This window comes from Dama dama, chromosome 1, assembly GCF_033118175.1.
Source record: "Dama dama isolate Ldn47 chromosome 1, ASM3311817v1, whole genome shotgun sequence".
NCBI classification, from domain to species: domain Eukaryota; kingdom Metazoa; phylum Chordata; class Mammalia; order Artiodactyla; family Cervidae; genus Dama; species Dama dama.
Window position 1 is genome coordinate 71,626,468 of NC_083681.1, and position 15,958 is coordinate 71,642,425.

The 15,958-nt window shown below is 40.0% G+C and overlaps 1 protein-coding gene across 2 annotated transcripts in view; it reads left to right on the forward strand.

Annotated features, from left to right (window-relative positions):
• Positions 1-15,958, forward strand: part of API5 (apoptosis inhibitor 5) — a 27,232-nt gene continuing 11,274 nt past the window's right edge. For both annotated transcript variants that reach the window (XM_061152207.1, XM_061152211.1), the window contains exons 1-8: positions 1-227; positions 9,075-9,236; positions 10,265-10,358; positions 10,818-10,883; positions 11,417-11,568; positions 12,997-13,203; positions 13,909-14,013; positions 15,256-15,345. In XM_061152207.1, coding sequence (XP_061008190.1) covers positions 159-227; positions 9,075-9,236; positions 10,265-10,358; positions 10,818-10,883; positions 11,417-11,568; positions 12,997-13,203; positions 13,909-14,013; positions 15,256-15,345 — 945 coding nt within the window. In that variant the 5' untranslated portion in view covers positions 1-158. The remainder of the gene's footprint in view (positions 228-9,074; positions 9,237-10,264; positions 10,359-10,817; positions 10,884-11,416; positions 11,569-12,996; positions 13,204-13,908; positions 14,014-15,255; positions 15,346-15,958) is intronic.

Here is a 15,958-nt window from a genome sequence, read left to right on the forward strand (position 1 = left end):
CCGCCCTGTGCGCGGTGACTGGCGGCGGCACTGGCGGCAGCTGGAGGCGGAGTAGTGCGGGTCGCAGGCTTGGAGAACTTCAGAGGCGGCGGGGGCGCCGGCGACGACGACGACGACGACGAGGACAGCAGGAGCGGGCCCCGGGCTTGTCGTTCACCATGCCGACCGTGGAGGAGCTTTACCGCAACTACGGCATCTTAGCCGATGCCACGGAGCAAGTGGGCCAAGTGAGTTAGCCCAGCGGCCTGCGGGCCCGGCGTTCCGCGGCCTCGAAAGCGCTCCCCGGGCCCGGCGGGGGCTGCTGCTTCGCCCGCCCGCGAGCTCCTGGCCGCCCGGGCTGTTTTCGTCAGAGTGGGCCCCTCCCGGGAGGGCAGACTCAGGCTTCACCAGCCAGAGTGCGGTCCCCGCGTCCCAGGCTTGTCTGCCTCCCATGGTCAGCCTTTTCTCCCCGTTTCCTAATTCAGCTTTTTCAGCACTCCTCCACCACCCCCCCGCCCACCCCAGTTCAGTCTCTTCCCTGATCCTTGTCCTCCGGGGTCCTTTGAAGTCTTTCCCCTCCTTTTCGGTGGCGCTCAATCCCTTGGAAGATTAAATTGAGAGGTCAGAAATGCCTTTCTCTAGGCAAAAATCTGCAGCTAATTTAGGAAGAGCACTTGCGAGACAGAAGTTTGTGAAATACCGAAGGGGCCGTTACGTCTAGACTTTAATGAGGGCTTATGATTTCGTTATTTAGTCCATTAGATGAGCGCCTGCCAGGAACCAGGTTCTACGCCGGACCCTGGAGGTACGAGAAAGACAGCCCCGAGCTCTCCCAGAACGCATCTTTAGTGAGGGAGACCAGTGATAAATAAGAAAGTTAGATGCTTCGCTCCCGCCCCACCCACCACACACACACACACACCCCGTGGAAAGTGTGAAGAAAATATAATAGGGCCGTGCGCAGGGGGGAAGGAGGGGTGCAGCTTTAAATAGAGTTGTCTGGCAAGAGTTCCCTAAAGTGTTTGCCCAGACAACTTCAGCAGTGCTGAATCTGCCCTCCGAGCCGCTGCTGCTTTGTGAGCCTTCAAGTGCTAGAGTCCATTGAACTTGAGGAATTGATAAAGTGGTGGTGTGTTTTCTTGGTAAAAGAACCAGTCTCTCCTCTACATAATCTCCATTATTGTTAGAAATACAGTATCTTTTCAGTGCTTAAAACGACATTTGATTCTCCTACTTACCCATCCCAAGGAGTAGGAAGTGGGAGATCCTAGAGACTGATAACATTAGCAAAGCTGTGGCTGTTCCTCTCCATCCGTTTTTTCTGAACATGTGTAATTCAGTTCAGTTCAGTTCAGTTGCTCAGTCTTGTCTGACTCTTTGCTGCCCCATGGACTGCAGCAGGCCATGCTTCCCTGTCCATCATCAACTCTCAGAGCTTACTCAAACTCATGTCCATCCAGTCGGTGGTGCCATCCAACCATCTCATCCTCTGTCGTCCCCTTCTCCTGCCTTCAGTCTTTCTCAGCATCAGGGTCTTTTCCAGTGAGTCAGTTCTTCACCTCAGGTGGCCAGAGTACTGGAGCTTCAACTTCAGCATCAGTCCTTCCAATGAATTTTTAGGACTGATTTCCTTTAGGATTGACTGCTTGGATCTCCTTGCAGTCCAAGGGACTCTCAAGGGTCTTCTCCAATACCACAGTTCAAAAGCATCAGTTCTTCTGCACTTAGCTTTCTTTATGGTCCAGCTCTCACATCCATAAATGGCTACTGGAAATACCATAGCTTTGACTAGATGGACCTTTGTTGGCAAAGTAATGTCTCTGCTTTTTAAATATGCTATCTAGGTTGGTCATAGCTTTTCTTCGAGGGAGCAAGTGTCTTTTAATTTAATGGCTGCAGTGATTTTGGAGCCCAAGAAAATAAAGTCTGTCATTGTTTCCCCATCCAATTGCCATGAAGTGATGGGACCAGATGCCATGATCTTAGTTTTTTGAATGTTGAGTTTTAAACCAGCTTTTTCACTCTCCTCTTTCACTTTCATCAAGGGGTTCTTTAGTTCCTCTTCGCTTTCTGCCATAAGGGTGGTGTCCTCTGCATATTTAGGGTTTCTGATATTTCTTCTGGCAATCTTGATTTCAGCTTGTGCTTCATCCAACCCAGCATTTCACATGATATACTCTGCATATAGGTTAAATAATCAGGGTGACAATATACAGCCTTGACATACTCCCAATTTGGAACCAGTCCATTGTTCCATGTCCAGTTCTAACTGTTGCTTCCTGACCTGTCTCTCAGGAGGCAGGTAAGGTGGTCTGGTATTCCCATCTCTTTAAGAGAAAGAATGAAGAGATGTATGATTCAGATTGAACTGTTTCAAGCTGAACACAACACTTTTTTATTTTGGGACCATATTTAGCTTAATCTAGAATTGTGACTATACCAGTTTGAAGTATCAGATGATTTTTCTTTGCTACACATTTCCACTTCAGTAGAGAATTTTGATGTCATCAATGAGAAATATTTACTGATAGTCTGCTGTGGATGTCTGTATGGTGTGTGTGTTAAGTCAGCTATGAAAGAAACATTTTCTGCCCGTTGAGGCAGGGTGGGGAAAACTTACATGGTCACTCAGTTTGAACTTTTGTTGTCCTTGTTCCTGAAGAGAACTAGTAAGTGAAGATGCTCTCATTCGTTATGACTGAGTTAGGGAAGAGTGTAGCAAATTGTTCTGCCTAAAATTGACTTCATTGCAGAGAGGTTGGGGGACAACACAGTTATTCTCAAGTCAGTTGTATACGTTGCTCTCCCAAAGAGGCGATCCAGGAGTCTTCTGGGGAACCTCTGAAACTGTACACAGTGCTGTCCCATACCCCCAGCCTCATTTTTTGCTGGACAGTCACCTGCTTAGAGTATGTTAGAGAAAACAGAAGCCAAACTGGAGTTTTCCTATTCTATGAATTTGAGAGTTGTTCAGATTTTCCTTTTATGTCATCGTTAGTTATAAATCTCCCAGCTTAGGTTGAGAGTTCTTCCTCAAGAGGTCAGTAATGTTTCTCAGAAGAAATCTGCTTTTAATTTAGGAAGAGTGCCCAGGAGACAGAAGTTTGTGAAAAACAGGAGGGCCACCCCTCACGCAGATTTGAATGAGGACCCATGATTTCATTTATTCAGTATCTTTTTTGACTGCCTGTCATGTACCAGACACCGTTGTTGATTTAGTCACTAAGTCACATCTGACTCTTGGTGACCCTGTGGACTATAACCCACCAGGCTCCTCTGTCTGTAGGATTTCTCAGGCAGGAATCCTGGAGTCAGTTGCCATTTCCTTCTGCAGAGGAGCCTCCTGACCCAGGGATGGAACCCACGTCTCCTGCTTGGCAGGTGATTCTTTACTGCTGAGCCCCCTGGGAAGCCCTCCAGACACTCTGCTGGACAGTAACATTTCAGTTAAGTGATGGGACATCAGTACCTTCATGACACTGTAATGCCAAGTGTCAAACAACTAAATAAGATAAAAAGACGTCTGTGTAATAAAGCGTCACGATTTGCTGGGCCCCAGACAGTGAATTCTGGTGGAACTGAAGCTGGGCCAAACTGTAAAGCCAGCTAATTCTGCTCTATTGTGTAATAATTCTTGCCTTTTAGAGAAAATTCCTAAAACTGCTCACTAAAGAAAAGTGTATTGGGCTTCAAGATACTGCTTATAAATTTTAATTGAAAGGAACAGCCAACTTAACAGAAGGGACACCGTTCATATTTTTTTAAGGAGAGGAAAAAATATTTACATTCTTAATGTACCTAAGCCAGATTTTCATGTTACCTTACACGATTTACAGTAGAGATTTTGAATTTCCTGGCAGGCACCTCTCTGGACTTCCCTGGTGGCTCAGACGGTAGAGAATCCGTCTGCAGTGCAGGAGACCTGGGTTCAGTCCTTGGGTCTGGAAGATCCTCTGGAGAAGGGAATGGCAACCCACTCCATTGTTCGCCTGGAAAATTCCATGGACAGAGTATGCGGTCGCAAAAAGTCAGACACGACTGAGTAACTAACACAGACTTCTCTGGACAGTTTTGAAACCATGATTGAGTTTCTTGGTCTAGAACTTCTAACTTTATTTTGATTTTCACCCTTTTTTAAAGAGGTGAGTTCCACAGTTGCTCATGGAGCTGCCACTAAGGGGACTGCCCAGGGTTAAATTATTTTATTTTTTTGTTTCTCTCCTTACCTTGTCCCATGCCCTTCAGGAGAACATTTGAAGAAATATATTCAAGGAAGGAACAGATACATATATACCACATCACCCTTGTTTTCAAGGAGTCTCTTTTGAATGAAGAAGGGACCTTTATACACACATACTCAGACATATTTAAACCAAGAACGTGTATGTTCTAAGGAGCAAACTGCAGGTCATAAATTCTAAGTGAAGCATTATTTAATACCTCAAAACTTCCAGTCCTTCTGTCATCTTTCCTCTTGTGACTCGTGTTACCCACCTGCTTACTCAGCCCCCCTTCCTCCCACTCTGCCCCTGCTGCTCCTTAGGCTGGCCGCCTCTGCCGTGCTCCTAGACCTCTCTCAGCCCTTGTCCTGTTCCCAGCAGGCCAGAAAAGAACACACTGCGGCCCGTCGTTAAATTTTGTCTCAACTTTTTATGAATGTATTTAATTTTAAAATGTAAATATTTAATTTTATGTTATGTAGTCAAGAAAAACTTAAGTTAAAGATAAACCGAACACCTATTAAGGGATTTTGGCAGTTAGACTGAGGTAAGATCTGCTCAATATAATACCTAAACTCTGATTCCTCTCGTGTTCTCTTGCCCAAGAGTGCATTGGCTCTTAAGGGTAGAAGAGTATAAACTTTACTGACTTAGGTTTCATGAAATAGCATTCTTTTGGTACTTTTTTCTGGTCTGCTTAAGCTAAAATCAAAGACCAACCAAGTTCATAATCCCTCAGAAATATGTAGAAGTGTTAACAGTTTAACACACAAACTAAGTTTAATGGAGTCTAAGGAAGAAAGGAAGATAGCTTAGTTTATCCATCTTCTTTTTATGTCATACTTGAGAAATTTGTTGAAACTGCCTCCTTTCTTCTCTAAAATAATGGCTTTACTTTTATTAGTTGTGATTTCACAGTTATAATTACAAGGTTTTTCTTTTAGAATGTGTCTACTGAATGTGAATGAAACTGTTAACTTTTTTACTTGAAAATATCTTAGTGATTTCTTTTGAGTTTGCCCTTTTTATTAGATATTAAAATCACAGATAACTATAGTTTTAGAAATGTATTAAAAATGTTTACAATTAAAGCCTCTAATTAGGATCATAAATCATTTATCGAGCTAAAATATACAACTGTTGGAAAAGGAAAATGTACAGTGCTGTGTAGTATTTGAAACATTTTGTTGTGTTTACGCACTTAGCTGTTACTGAATCACTGTGATCACTGAAAATATTACTTATATCTAGTTTCTTCTTTGAAAACCAGAAGTAGTAACTACTTGAGGGAGATTTCTGTTCAAAAGTCTTGTCCGTATACTGCAGTTGAAAAATAAGTAATTTAAAAAGCTGGCAAAGAAGAATATAATTTTATTTTGCATTTCATGAAGGATAATTAGTTAAAGTCTGTTAATAATGTCTGTGAAATTATTTGATAAAACTGATGACTGTTAACGGTAGTTTAACGATGTTAAAATGTCTTAATTTTCCAAAGGTCTTGCTGTTTAGGATAACATTCTGATTTACATGCTTGTGTGAAGCCTGTATTTAGGACTCAAATTACCTTTGACAATCCTGGATCTGGCAAGCTTTTCTTTCTCTCCTCTTTTGTTAATTAAGATCTCAGGATACTAATTTGAAAGATTCCAATTAAAGAAGCTTGGTATTAGACACAGATCGTGACTTAAAAACCCATCAGAACTATGTTTGGGTCCTGGATCTGCTCCTTAACTGTGTGGCTCTGGACAAATTATTTCACTTTTCTGAGCCTTGGTGGTTTTCTCATCTGAAAAATAGGGATAGTAGTAACACCTAACTCACAGGATTATTGTGAGGCATTCCACACAATACACAAGGCATTCCACAACACCGTGTAGGCTTTCAGCAAATGTTGCTGGTGATCCGTTTTTATTCTATTCCAGATTTTTTTTCCTTGGTAGGAAGATGGGTTGTTTCAAGCAGAAATTCTTCATTTACTTTTAGACAGTGAGTTTTAGACAACTCAAAGGTCTTTCTAAGTAAAGCTTGAAATTCAAGTTAAAGGAAATTGGACTGATAACTCTGCAAAAAGTAAGGATGTCAGATGGCTCCAGACTTTGATTTTATGACATCTTCTGAGGGCTTCCCTGGTGGGAAGCCTTTACTTTCAAACAGTAAAGAATCCGACTGCAATGCAGGAGACCTGGGTTGGATCCCTGGGTCAGGAAGATCCCCCTGGAGAAGGGAGTAGCAATCCACTCCAGTATTCTTGCTTGGGAAAGCCCATAGACAGAGGAGCCTGGCAGTCTATGCGGTGTCAAAGAGTTGGACATGACTGAGCACCTAACACTTTCACTTTCACACTGAGTGACTAACATTTTCAAGCTATGGAGCAAGCTAGAGGAGTGTAAAGTGGTACAGAAATCAGCCATGTTTTTGAACCTTTGCACTAAAAAGTGGGTAATATACTTTTGAAGTAGTAATTCCTGAAGACTGATTTCGTGTCTGCATTTCATGAGGAAGCTATCCTTATTCACAGAAATGTCTTATTTAGGGGTTGGTATTAATGTGTAAGATAGAAGTTGGCATTAATCTAGTAAATATTCAGATATTAAAATCTGTAACATCTAACTGTGACCATAGCCTTTTGATACATAAAACACTTTGTTTCTGATTACTTTTTTAAAGAAATAGTGTCCTTAATTGAGACTCCAATGAACCTAAATAACTTTGCATCCTGCCTTTTTTTTTCTTTAAATCTGTAACTACTGGATGCTCTTTCATCACTCACTTACTTATCTAAAGCATTTGGAGGATTGCCTTTTACAGAGTAAATACGATGCTGTGTACATACTTGGTTTAGTAGTGTGTTTAAGGTTTTCCCGTAATTACAAGTTCTCTGTGGTGCTGATATGTATTGCTTTGTTTCCCAGTTTGATCCATCAATAAAAGGGCTAGTTTAGAGGCAGGTGTGTAGTGGGGACTGGGAATTTGCTGACTCTTCACATTATGAGTATCTGAGGGCAAGTACTTCTGAATTTTTTTTTTTTTTACGGAAACAAGCTTTGTGTTATTTTAATGAAAAGTTAAATATGTGACATTGGGCATGTAAAACAAATTACCATTTTTATATCCTAAAACGTGAGGCAAAATAAAGCTTCCTAACCTTCCTCTTAATTGCTTAATTTCAGGAATATATTCTACCTTCTGCACTGTGATCATTGAAAATAGATGTAACAAAATTATTTGTATATCTAACAAAATTATTTGAGAATTGTGTTTATTCAGTCTGTTCAGTTGCTCAGTAATGTCCGACTCTTTGCAACCCATGGACTGCAGCACGCAGTCCCTGGCCATCATGAACTCCCAGAGCTTACTCAAACTCATGTCCATCCAGTTGGTGATGCCATCCAACCATCTCATCCTGTGTCGTCCCCTTCTCCCGCCTTCAGTCTTTCCCAGCATCAGGGTCTTTTCCAGTGAGTCAGTTCTTCATATCAGGTGGCCAGAGTACTGGAGCTTCAACTTCAGCATCAGTCCTTCCAATGAATATTCAGGACTGATTTCCTTTAGGATGGACTGATTAGATCTCCTTGCAGACCAAGGGACTCTCAAGGGTCTTCTCCAACACCACAGTTCAAAAGCATCAGTTCTTCTGCACTTAGCTTTCTTTACGGTCCAACTCTAACATCCATACATGACTACTGGAAAAACCACAGCTTTGACTAGATGGACCTTTGTCGGCAAAGTAAATGTCTCTTTTTTTTAAATATGCCATCTAGGTTGGTCATAGCTTTTCTTTGAGGGAGCAAGTGTCTTTTAATTTCATGGCTGCAGTCACCATCTGCAGTGATTTTGGAGCCCAAAAAAATAAAGTCTGTCACTGTTTGCATTGTTTCCCCATCTATTTGCCCTGAAGTGATGGGACCAGATGCCATGATCTTAGTTTTTTGAATGTTGATGGTTAAAGCCAGCTTTTTCACTCTCCTCTTCCACTTTCATCAAGGGGTTCTTTAGTTCCTCTTTGCTTTCTGCCATAAGGGTGGTGTCATCTGCCTATCTGAGGTTATTGATCTTTCTCCCGGCAATCTTGATTCCAGCTTGTGCTTCATCCAGCCCGGCATTTCGCATGATGTCCTCTGCATATAAGTTAAATAAACAGGGTGACAGTATACAGCCTTGACATACTTCTTTCCCAGTTTGGATCCAGTCTGTTGTTCCATGTCCAGTTCTAACTGTTGCTTCCTGACCTACATACAGATTTCTCATGAGGCAGGTAAGGTGGTCTGGTATTCCCATCTCTTAAGGAATTTTCCACAGTTTGTTGCAATACACACAGTCAAAGGCTTTAGTGTAGTCAATGAAGCAGAGGTAGATGTTTTTCTGGAATTCTCTTGCATTTTCTATAATCGAACAGATGTCGGCAATTTGATCTCTGGTTCTTCTGCCTTTTCTAAACCCAGCTTGAACATTTGGAATTTCTCGGTTCACATACTGTTGAAGCCTAGCTTGGAGAATTTTGAGCATTACTTTGCTAGCGTGTGAGATGAGTGCAGTTGTGTTTATTCTGTTTATTACAAAATTTTAAAGCATTATACAGTTAGAAGACTAGGAACAGTTAATCACTAAATGAAGAAGTGTTAGTATATAACAAACCTGTTTTTTCCACATAAAATTAGAATCATTCTTCTCTCTTTCCAAGTCACAAAGAATAATGTGAAGGGCAGAGAGCAGATAGTAGGAAGGTAGGTGTTAAATTTAAGCAGTAAAACTCCAAAAATAAGCCCTATTTCTTAGCCTGTGTGAAATTTTACTAACTTAAAGCAAACTGAAAGAAGTTTGTTTAGCTTCCCGTTCTTGAAAATTGTATTTTTCTGTTTTATTCTTTTCTTTCAGCATAAAGATGCTTATCAAGTGATACTGGATGGTGTCAAAGGTGGTACCAAGGAAAAAAGATTAGCAGCTCAGTTTATTCCGAAATTCTTTAAGCATTTTCCAGAATTGGCTGATTCTGCTATCAACGCACAGCTAGACCTCTGTGAAGATGAAGATGTATCGGTACGTTTATGGTTGATACTTTGAACAAGTTTTCAGATGTTGCTTTTGCCATTTGCAGACATTTTCTGTGTGTAGCTAATGTAACTGAAGTACCAGTCATTAGTGCACAATCAAATGCTGACGTCAGGTCTGGTCTGATGGGACAACATCCCAGGGCTTCAGTCTACACATGAGAAAATGTAACCACCTTTCAGTTGTGAAAAACGCATACAAAATACTTTGTTTCTCTTATTTATTATCCACTGTTGAAAACAGTTATGGCTCACATCCTTTTCATAGGTTGTCAGGCAGAGTGCATATGAAATCAGACTAGCTTTAGCTTGTCAATTTATGCTTCCTTGGATATTTAAACTAATAATAGCATTGCAGCATAAAATGGAGTTTCAACACCCCTAAATATTTTTCATAGCAGAAAAATAATTGAACTGTGAAATAATTATATGTGATTACTGGAATAAAAAGTAGTAGTTTTTCCTTGGAACAGAATTAACCATTAGCATTTCTGGCTGCTGATGATACAAGTTCCTAAAAATTTTCAACTATTAGCCCCTGGCTTTTCAAATGAAATTAGTGAATCATCAACATTTCATGCATAATTTGAATTTTTATATGAAACTAGGTAAGCCAAGATCCTGTATTTGGAATTAAGTACACAGAATATATCCACAAAGTTGAATACCGAAAATCCTAAAGTAAGTCGTTACTAGCTATGACATTGGCCACTGCAGCCATTCTTGAGGGATACTGTACGGTGTGCCCACAGTAGGTAGTAAAAACCCAGCAGTTGTGTGTAGTCAGTATATAGTGTCCCTTTCCATCACATTTTGTTCTAGTACTTTGTGAAGCTTGAATATTAAATTGGAGTAAATTATTTCTAAAACTGCTAAAAAAATCTCATTTTATGTTTTTGTGACTCATGTGCCCGTAATTGTGATTTCTCTTGTGCTTTTTGTCCTCTCTAAAGGTTGAGGTGGTTGTTTTTATTCATGATAGTATTTGGTTAATTTTTTATTTGAAATTATGTTCAGATTCGACGGCAAGCAATTAAAGAGCTGCCTCAGTTTGCCACTGGAGAAAATCTCCCCCGAGTGGCAGATATACTAACCCAACTTTTGCAAACAGGTAAGGAATTTTATTACTACCTATTATCTAAATGTAACTTCTCTGAAATAATGATTCTTTTTTTTTTTTTTTTCTGAAGATTTACCTCTGATAGAAATTTAAATTCTTTTTTTCATTCAGTTAGTTTGAAGCTTAATGACTATCTTATTTCTAGTTTTGTTTTGAATTCTGTTTGTAAAGGTATGATGACTGGATTCTTTGGGGGATTTTGATGCATCATGATTCGTCACCCCACAGTTTCCTGAGTTTCTTAACTGTACCATCTTACCATCTTAACATAAGAGCTTTCCAGGTACACTAGAGCAGGGTCTCTACCCTTACAGGAAAGATGCATTTTCTTGGTACCTGAGATAAATGCTTAGTTTATGTCTCCTCTCAGTGTAATCTGTGACAAACTGTGTTGAGTCTTAAGTTTGAAATGAAGCAGATTATACACTGTACCTCTTTCTCTCTATCCAGATGACTCTGCAGAATTTAACTTAGTGAACAACGCCCTCTTAAGTATATTTAAGATGGATGCAAAAGGTAAGGCCACTTCTTGTTCTGAATTGTGTTTGATGGCCTAAAAAATTGGGGAGTTTGGCATTTCTTGTTAAGGGTGAAGTCTGGGATTGACCCAGACATCTGTTTCATAAAAATTCTAAGTGTTCTCAGGAAAAAAAAAAAAAAGGCAGCTTAGCTCAAGATGTTGAGTCAAGATGACACAAAAAACCAGCAGAAATAATTCTAAAAACAGACCAAACTTTTCCCTTAGAAATATGTTGGAAAAACTCTGTTTCCCACTTCAAAGAATTCATCCAAAAATACCTGGGCTTATTTACTATTAATAATGATAGAAAAGGAATGTCATGCTCAAGCTGATTCTGAATCCATGAACAAAGTGTATGATCACTCTTATGGTTGGGACTGTAGAAATTTTAGACTGGTTTAACCAGTATCAGTGATATTCATGATGTATATTAATTCACTTGAAAAGAAATGCTGTAATTCAAATTAACTTGAAGGATGTCATTCCTATATAGAATTGACTTCCTGCATGCAACTATTTTGTTTTACAGGGACTTTAGGTGGCTTGTTCAGCCAAATACTTCAAGGAGAGGACATTGTTAGAGAACGAGCAATTAAATTCCTTTCTACAAAACTTAAGACTTTACCAGATGAAGTCTTAACAAAGGAAGTAGAGGAACTTATACTAACTGAATCCAAAAAGGTAAGCTTTTAGTGAACTTCTCTAATGCACAGGAACATGGCTAATGTTAGCAGTGTTCATCAGTGCTATACGTAGCTTGTTTATAAGATCATATATCCCATAAGAAGCATTGTAAAACTTCAAGATTTTCTTATGTTGTATCTTACACTTTGGTCACTTATAGTGGCAAATGGAGAAGACAAAAGGAGAAGGGGGCGGTAGAGGATGAGATGGTTGGATAGCATCACCGATTCAATGGACATGAACTTGGGCGAACTCCGGGAGATGGTGAGGGACACAGAGGCCTGGCATGCTGCAGTCCACGGGGTTGCAAAGAGTCAGACATGACTTAGTGACTGAACAACAACAGCAACATTTGTAATGATGAATCATTGTGTTAATTTAAAGGGTTTGATCACATATAAATCCTTTGTCTGCTCCCAGCACTAGCAGAGTTACAGTTGCTAAGATTTGAAAGGTGTGCCACAATTAGCGTTACATTCATACAGCACCAAAGTTTGGGAATAGTTTATGTGTTCAGGAAAATTCAGCGTTTTCTCTAATGGCACCACTCACTTGCTAATTGGTAAGATTTCTTCAGTGAGAAAGAGAGGAGCTGCATATTTCATTTTTGTATCTGGTGGGATATGTCATGATTGCTTGCTCCTTTGGTCAATGAACAGAAAGGTTTAGACCCACTGATACGGAGGACTGAAAATTTGCATGGTCTCCTGTTTTGTTTGGGCTTCCCTTGTGGCTCAGCTGGTAAAGAATCCACCTGCAATGTGGGAGACGTGGGTTCCATCCCTGGGTTGGGAAGATCCCCTAGAGAAGGGAAAGGCCTCCCACTCCAGTATTCTGGCCTGGAGAATTCCACAGACGGTAAAGTCCATGGGGTGGCAAAGAGTCGGACATGACTAAGTGACTTTCACTTTCACTTTTCCTGTTTTGTATGTAATTACCATGTTAATGTGATCAAGGCTGCTTATAAATATAAGGAACTGAATCTGATTTAACAGTTTATTGCCAGATTTTCTCACCTTTTTTTTTTTTGGCTATCAGCTCCTGAAGAGCCTTTTTAGATATTTTAGATTTAGAGAGTATCCTTAGCTACTTTCCCATGAAATTTTTAACACCGCAGATATACTGTGTATCATATGTTTACGTACTGTATGTACATCTGTGCTTTAGACGTAAAAAAGAGTAAAATTTCCCAAGAACCAAATGTTGTTCCCTTGGAAACAATATAGTGCACCACTGAGAGTGCATGGCTTATTCTGCAGCTAAGTCAACTGAAGCTTCAAGTTGTTCTCTCTTAAGTAGTTCAGAAATATGAGCAGCAGATATGACTTCTGCAAAACCAGTTTGCTATGCAGTTTCAATATTGCTCTTTCTTTTCCATTCAAGTGATAAAGATACTACTGACTATTCTGAATGGTCTCTTTCCAGGTGCTAGAAGATGTGACCGGTGAAGAATTTGTCCTGTTCATGAAGATCCTGTCTGGGTTGAGAAGCTTGCAGACAGTGAGTGGAAGGCAGCAGCTGGTGGAGCTGGTGGCCGAGCAGGCCGACCTGGAGCAGACCTTCAACCCCTCGGACGCCGACTGTGTGGACAGGCTGCTGCAGTGCACGCGGCAGGCCGTGCCGCTCTTCTCTGTGAGCTGTGTTCTGCGCGGCTCGGGTTCTGGTCGCTCTGTCGGCTTGTAACTGTGTGATTACACTTGACCATTCTCCTCAGAGCTCTGCGTGAAAGCATTAACATAGCGGAGCTGTCATTTGTTTTACGCAGGCCTAGGTGAAGAGCCCAGAGCAGCAAGAAATTTCTTTAAAGTCTTGCCTAGAGACTTTTGAAAAGTCTTGAGAATTTTATGTCCTACTTTGTAGTGTTCACTGAGTTTATAAAACAGTTTAGTAACCTAACTTCTTTTTCTTAAATTTTCTAGACTGTTGTTAGAGGTAAGTTTGCTGTTTTCTCTCTGGCATTGTGCCTCCTCTGGCACTGAATCTTCTGAGAGATACATAGCAAAGTTTAAAAAGCACAATTTAAAGGAGCTATCCTTTTGGGGAAATGTATAGTCTAAAATTCAACAGTGAAGTTTCCCATACAATTTGACCTTAGAATCAAAGAAGAGTTCAAAGATGTATAAAAGTCCCATGCTCCAGATTACTTTGCAACTAAGTATATGCTGTCTCTTGAAGTTATTTTTGAGATGCTCTGGGATATGCTCTCCCATTGTATTTTAGCTGTAGTACTTGATGCTTTGATACTGAGCATTTGTTGATTGACTAAATTAGACTATTATATTTGAGAGAAGAAGTATTTATTTTTCTGACAATTCAGTATTCTTTGGATTTTTACAGAAAAATGTTCATTCCACAAGGTTTGTGACTTATTTCTGTGAGCAAGTTCTCCCTAACCTCAGTTCCTTGACTACCCCAGTGGAAGGTCTTGATATACAGTTGGAGGTAAGAGAAAGTTTCTGGCCTTAGAACTGAAAAGGTATTGCCATATTTCAGCCTAAATGTAAACCACTAACTTGATCTGATTGCTAAGAGATTTAAGGCTTGGTGGTGGCTAGCTAATAACCTGTCCCAGGATTAGTTACATGGGAATGCTTTATGGATTAATTGAGAGTTTGCTGCAGTGGGAAAGCAGTGCCTGTAGTTTTCATTATAGTCATTCTCGACCTTTGTAGCCTTAGTGCTTTTAAATACATTGGTCAGTCATGACAGTTCTTATCTCTGTAACTGATAGTAGTAGTGAAAGTCACTCAGTCGTGTCTGACTCTTGCGACCCCATGGACTGTAGCCCACAAGATTCCTCTGTCCATGGGATTCTCCAGGCAAGAATACTGGAGTGGGTTGCCATTTCCTTCTCCAGGGGGATCTTCCTGATTCAGGAATCAGCCAGGTTTAAATAGATTAACACAAAATATTGTTTATCCCTTCTCCAATAGAATTGACTACCCTCTCTCCCTTTTATATCTCAACTGTAATGTACATACACATTTTTTCCAAGCATATAAAAATACTTTACTTCTTTCTCCCCAATTTAACCTTATTCCTCTCTGAATCTCCCAAATCTAATGTAGAGCCTGATTCTGAAAAATCACCTGATAATGTTTGTTTAGTTGAACTGAAATATGGAAATGTGCCATTTCCCTCATAGGTCTTTAAGAGAGAGAAGAGTCTCACTGTGCACTTAAACTGTGGTTTGCTTCACATGTCCTGGGTTTGACTGATGAGAAGCAGAGATGAACCTTAAGAACAGTGGCAGTTACTGATACTTTGAGTTAGTATCCAGAGACTGAATTTGATAGCAGAGGAGGCCCAGCCTAAATGTTAAAAGGGAAGAGTTCTTACTCATCGCCTCTCCCTTGTGCATTATCATCCTGTAGCAGAAAGGGCCATGTGTGTCCCTTTCCTTGCTTACTCTCACAGGTATCCTAAAAGTCAGGAGACCAGGGCTTCAGGGTCTGCACCGCCTCACACATACTGTGACTTTGCTGAGTTACTCTCTCTCCGACCTTCAGTTTCCTCAAAGCAAAATAGAGCTGCATCTCTCTTTTTTTTTTTCCAGTTCAAACATTATGATTCTGTAAAAGCCTAATTGAAAAATAAGCAATCTTAAATAGTTATGTAGAATATTATTTTACAACCCTTGCTCATTCAAAGAAAATGCTAATAACAGTAAATTGTGTGTTGTAGGTATTAAAACTCTTGGCCGAAATGAGTTCATTTTGTGGTGACATGGAAAAGCTAGAAACAAATTTAAGGAAACTATTTGATAAGTTATTGGTAAGAATTTTTTTCTTTCCTTATGGCATAGTCAGTATAGCATCCCAAAGTTTAGTAGTATAGTATTTACAGATTATGGACAGCCAGATTTTTAAGTGACAGGTAATAATCCTAACGAGTGTTCTTAGCTGCTCAGGCCACATGTTGTCTACTTTTTAAAAACAAATCTGTTTTAATCTTTGGCATTTCTTCTGTTGTTGATGCTTTAGACAAAATATAATACAAGATTTATATAGTAAGTTTTTCTGCTATTTATTCATCAAAATATTGTAAATGTTTGTTCCAGAGCACCATCGTGGTTACTGCCCAGGGCCAAATAGCTCTAATAACCTAGAAGTAAAGTCATTAAGTCATAATTTTTTTTTATTTTGTGGCTTACAATTTAGGTGTCATATCCAAAAAATCATCATTTCCATGACCCACGTCAAGGAGCTTTATTCCTATTCTTTCTTCTAGGAATTTCATAAGAGACATGTATCTTACATTTTCCTTGTTTTTCTCTATCTGACAAACTTTGCTTAGTATAATAGCCTCTATAATAATCATCCCTGTTGCTGCAAATGGCACTGTCTCACTGTTTTTTATGGCTGAGGAGTACTGCTGTGTGTATGTA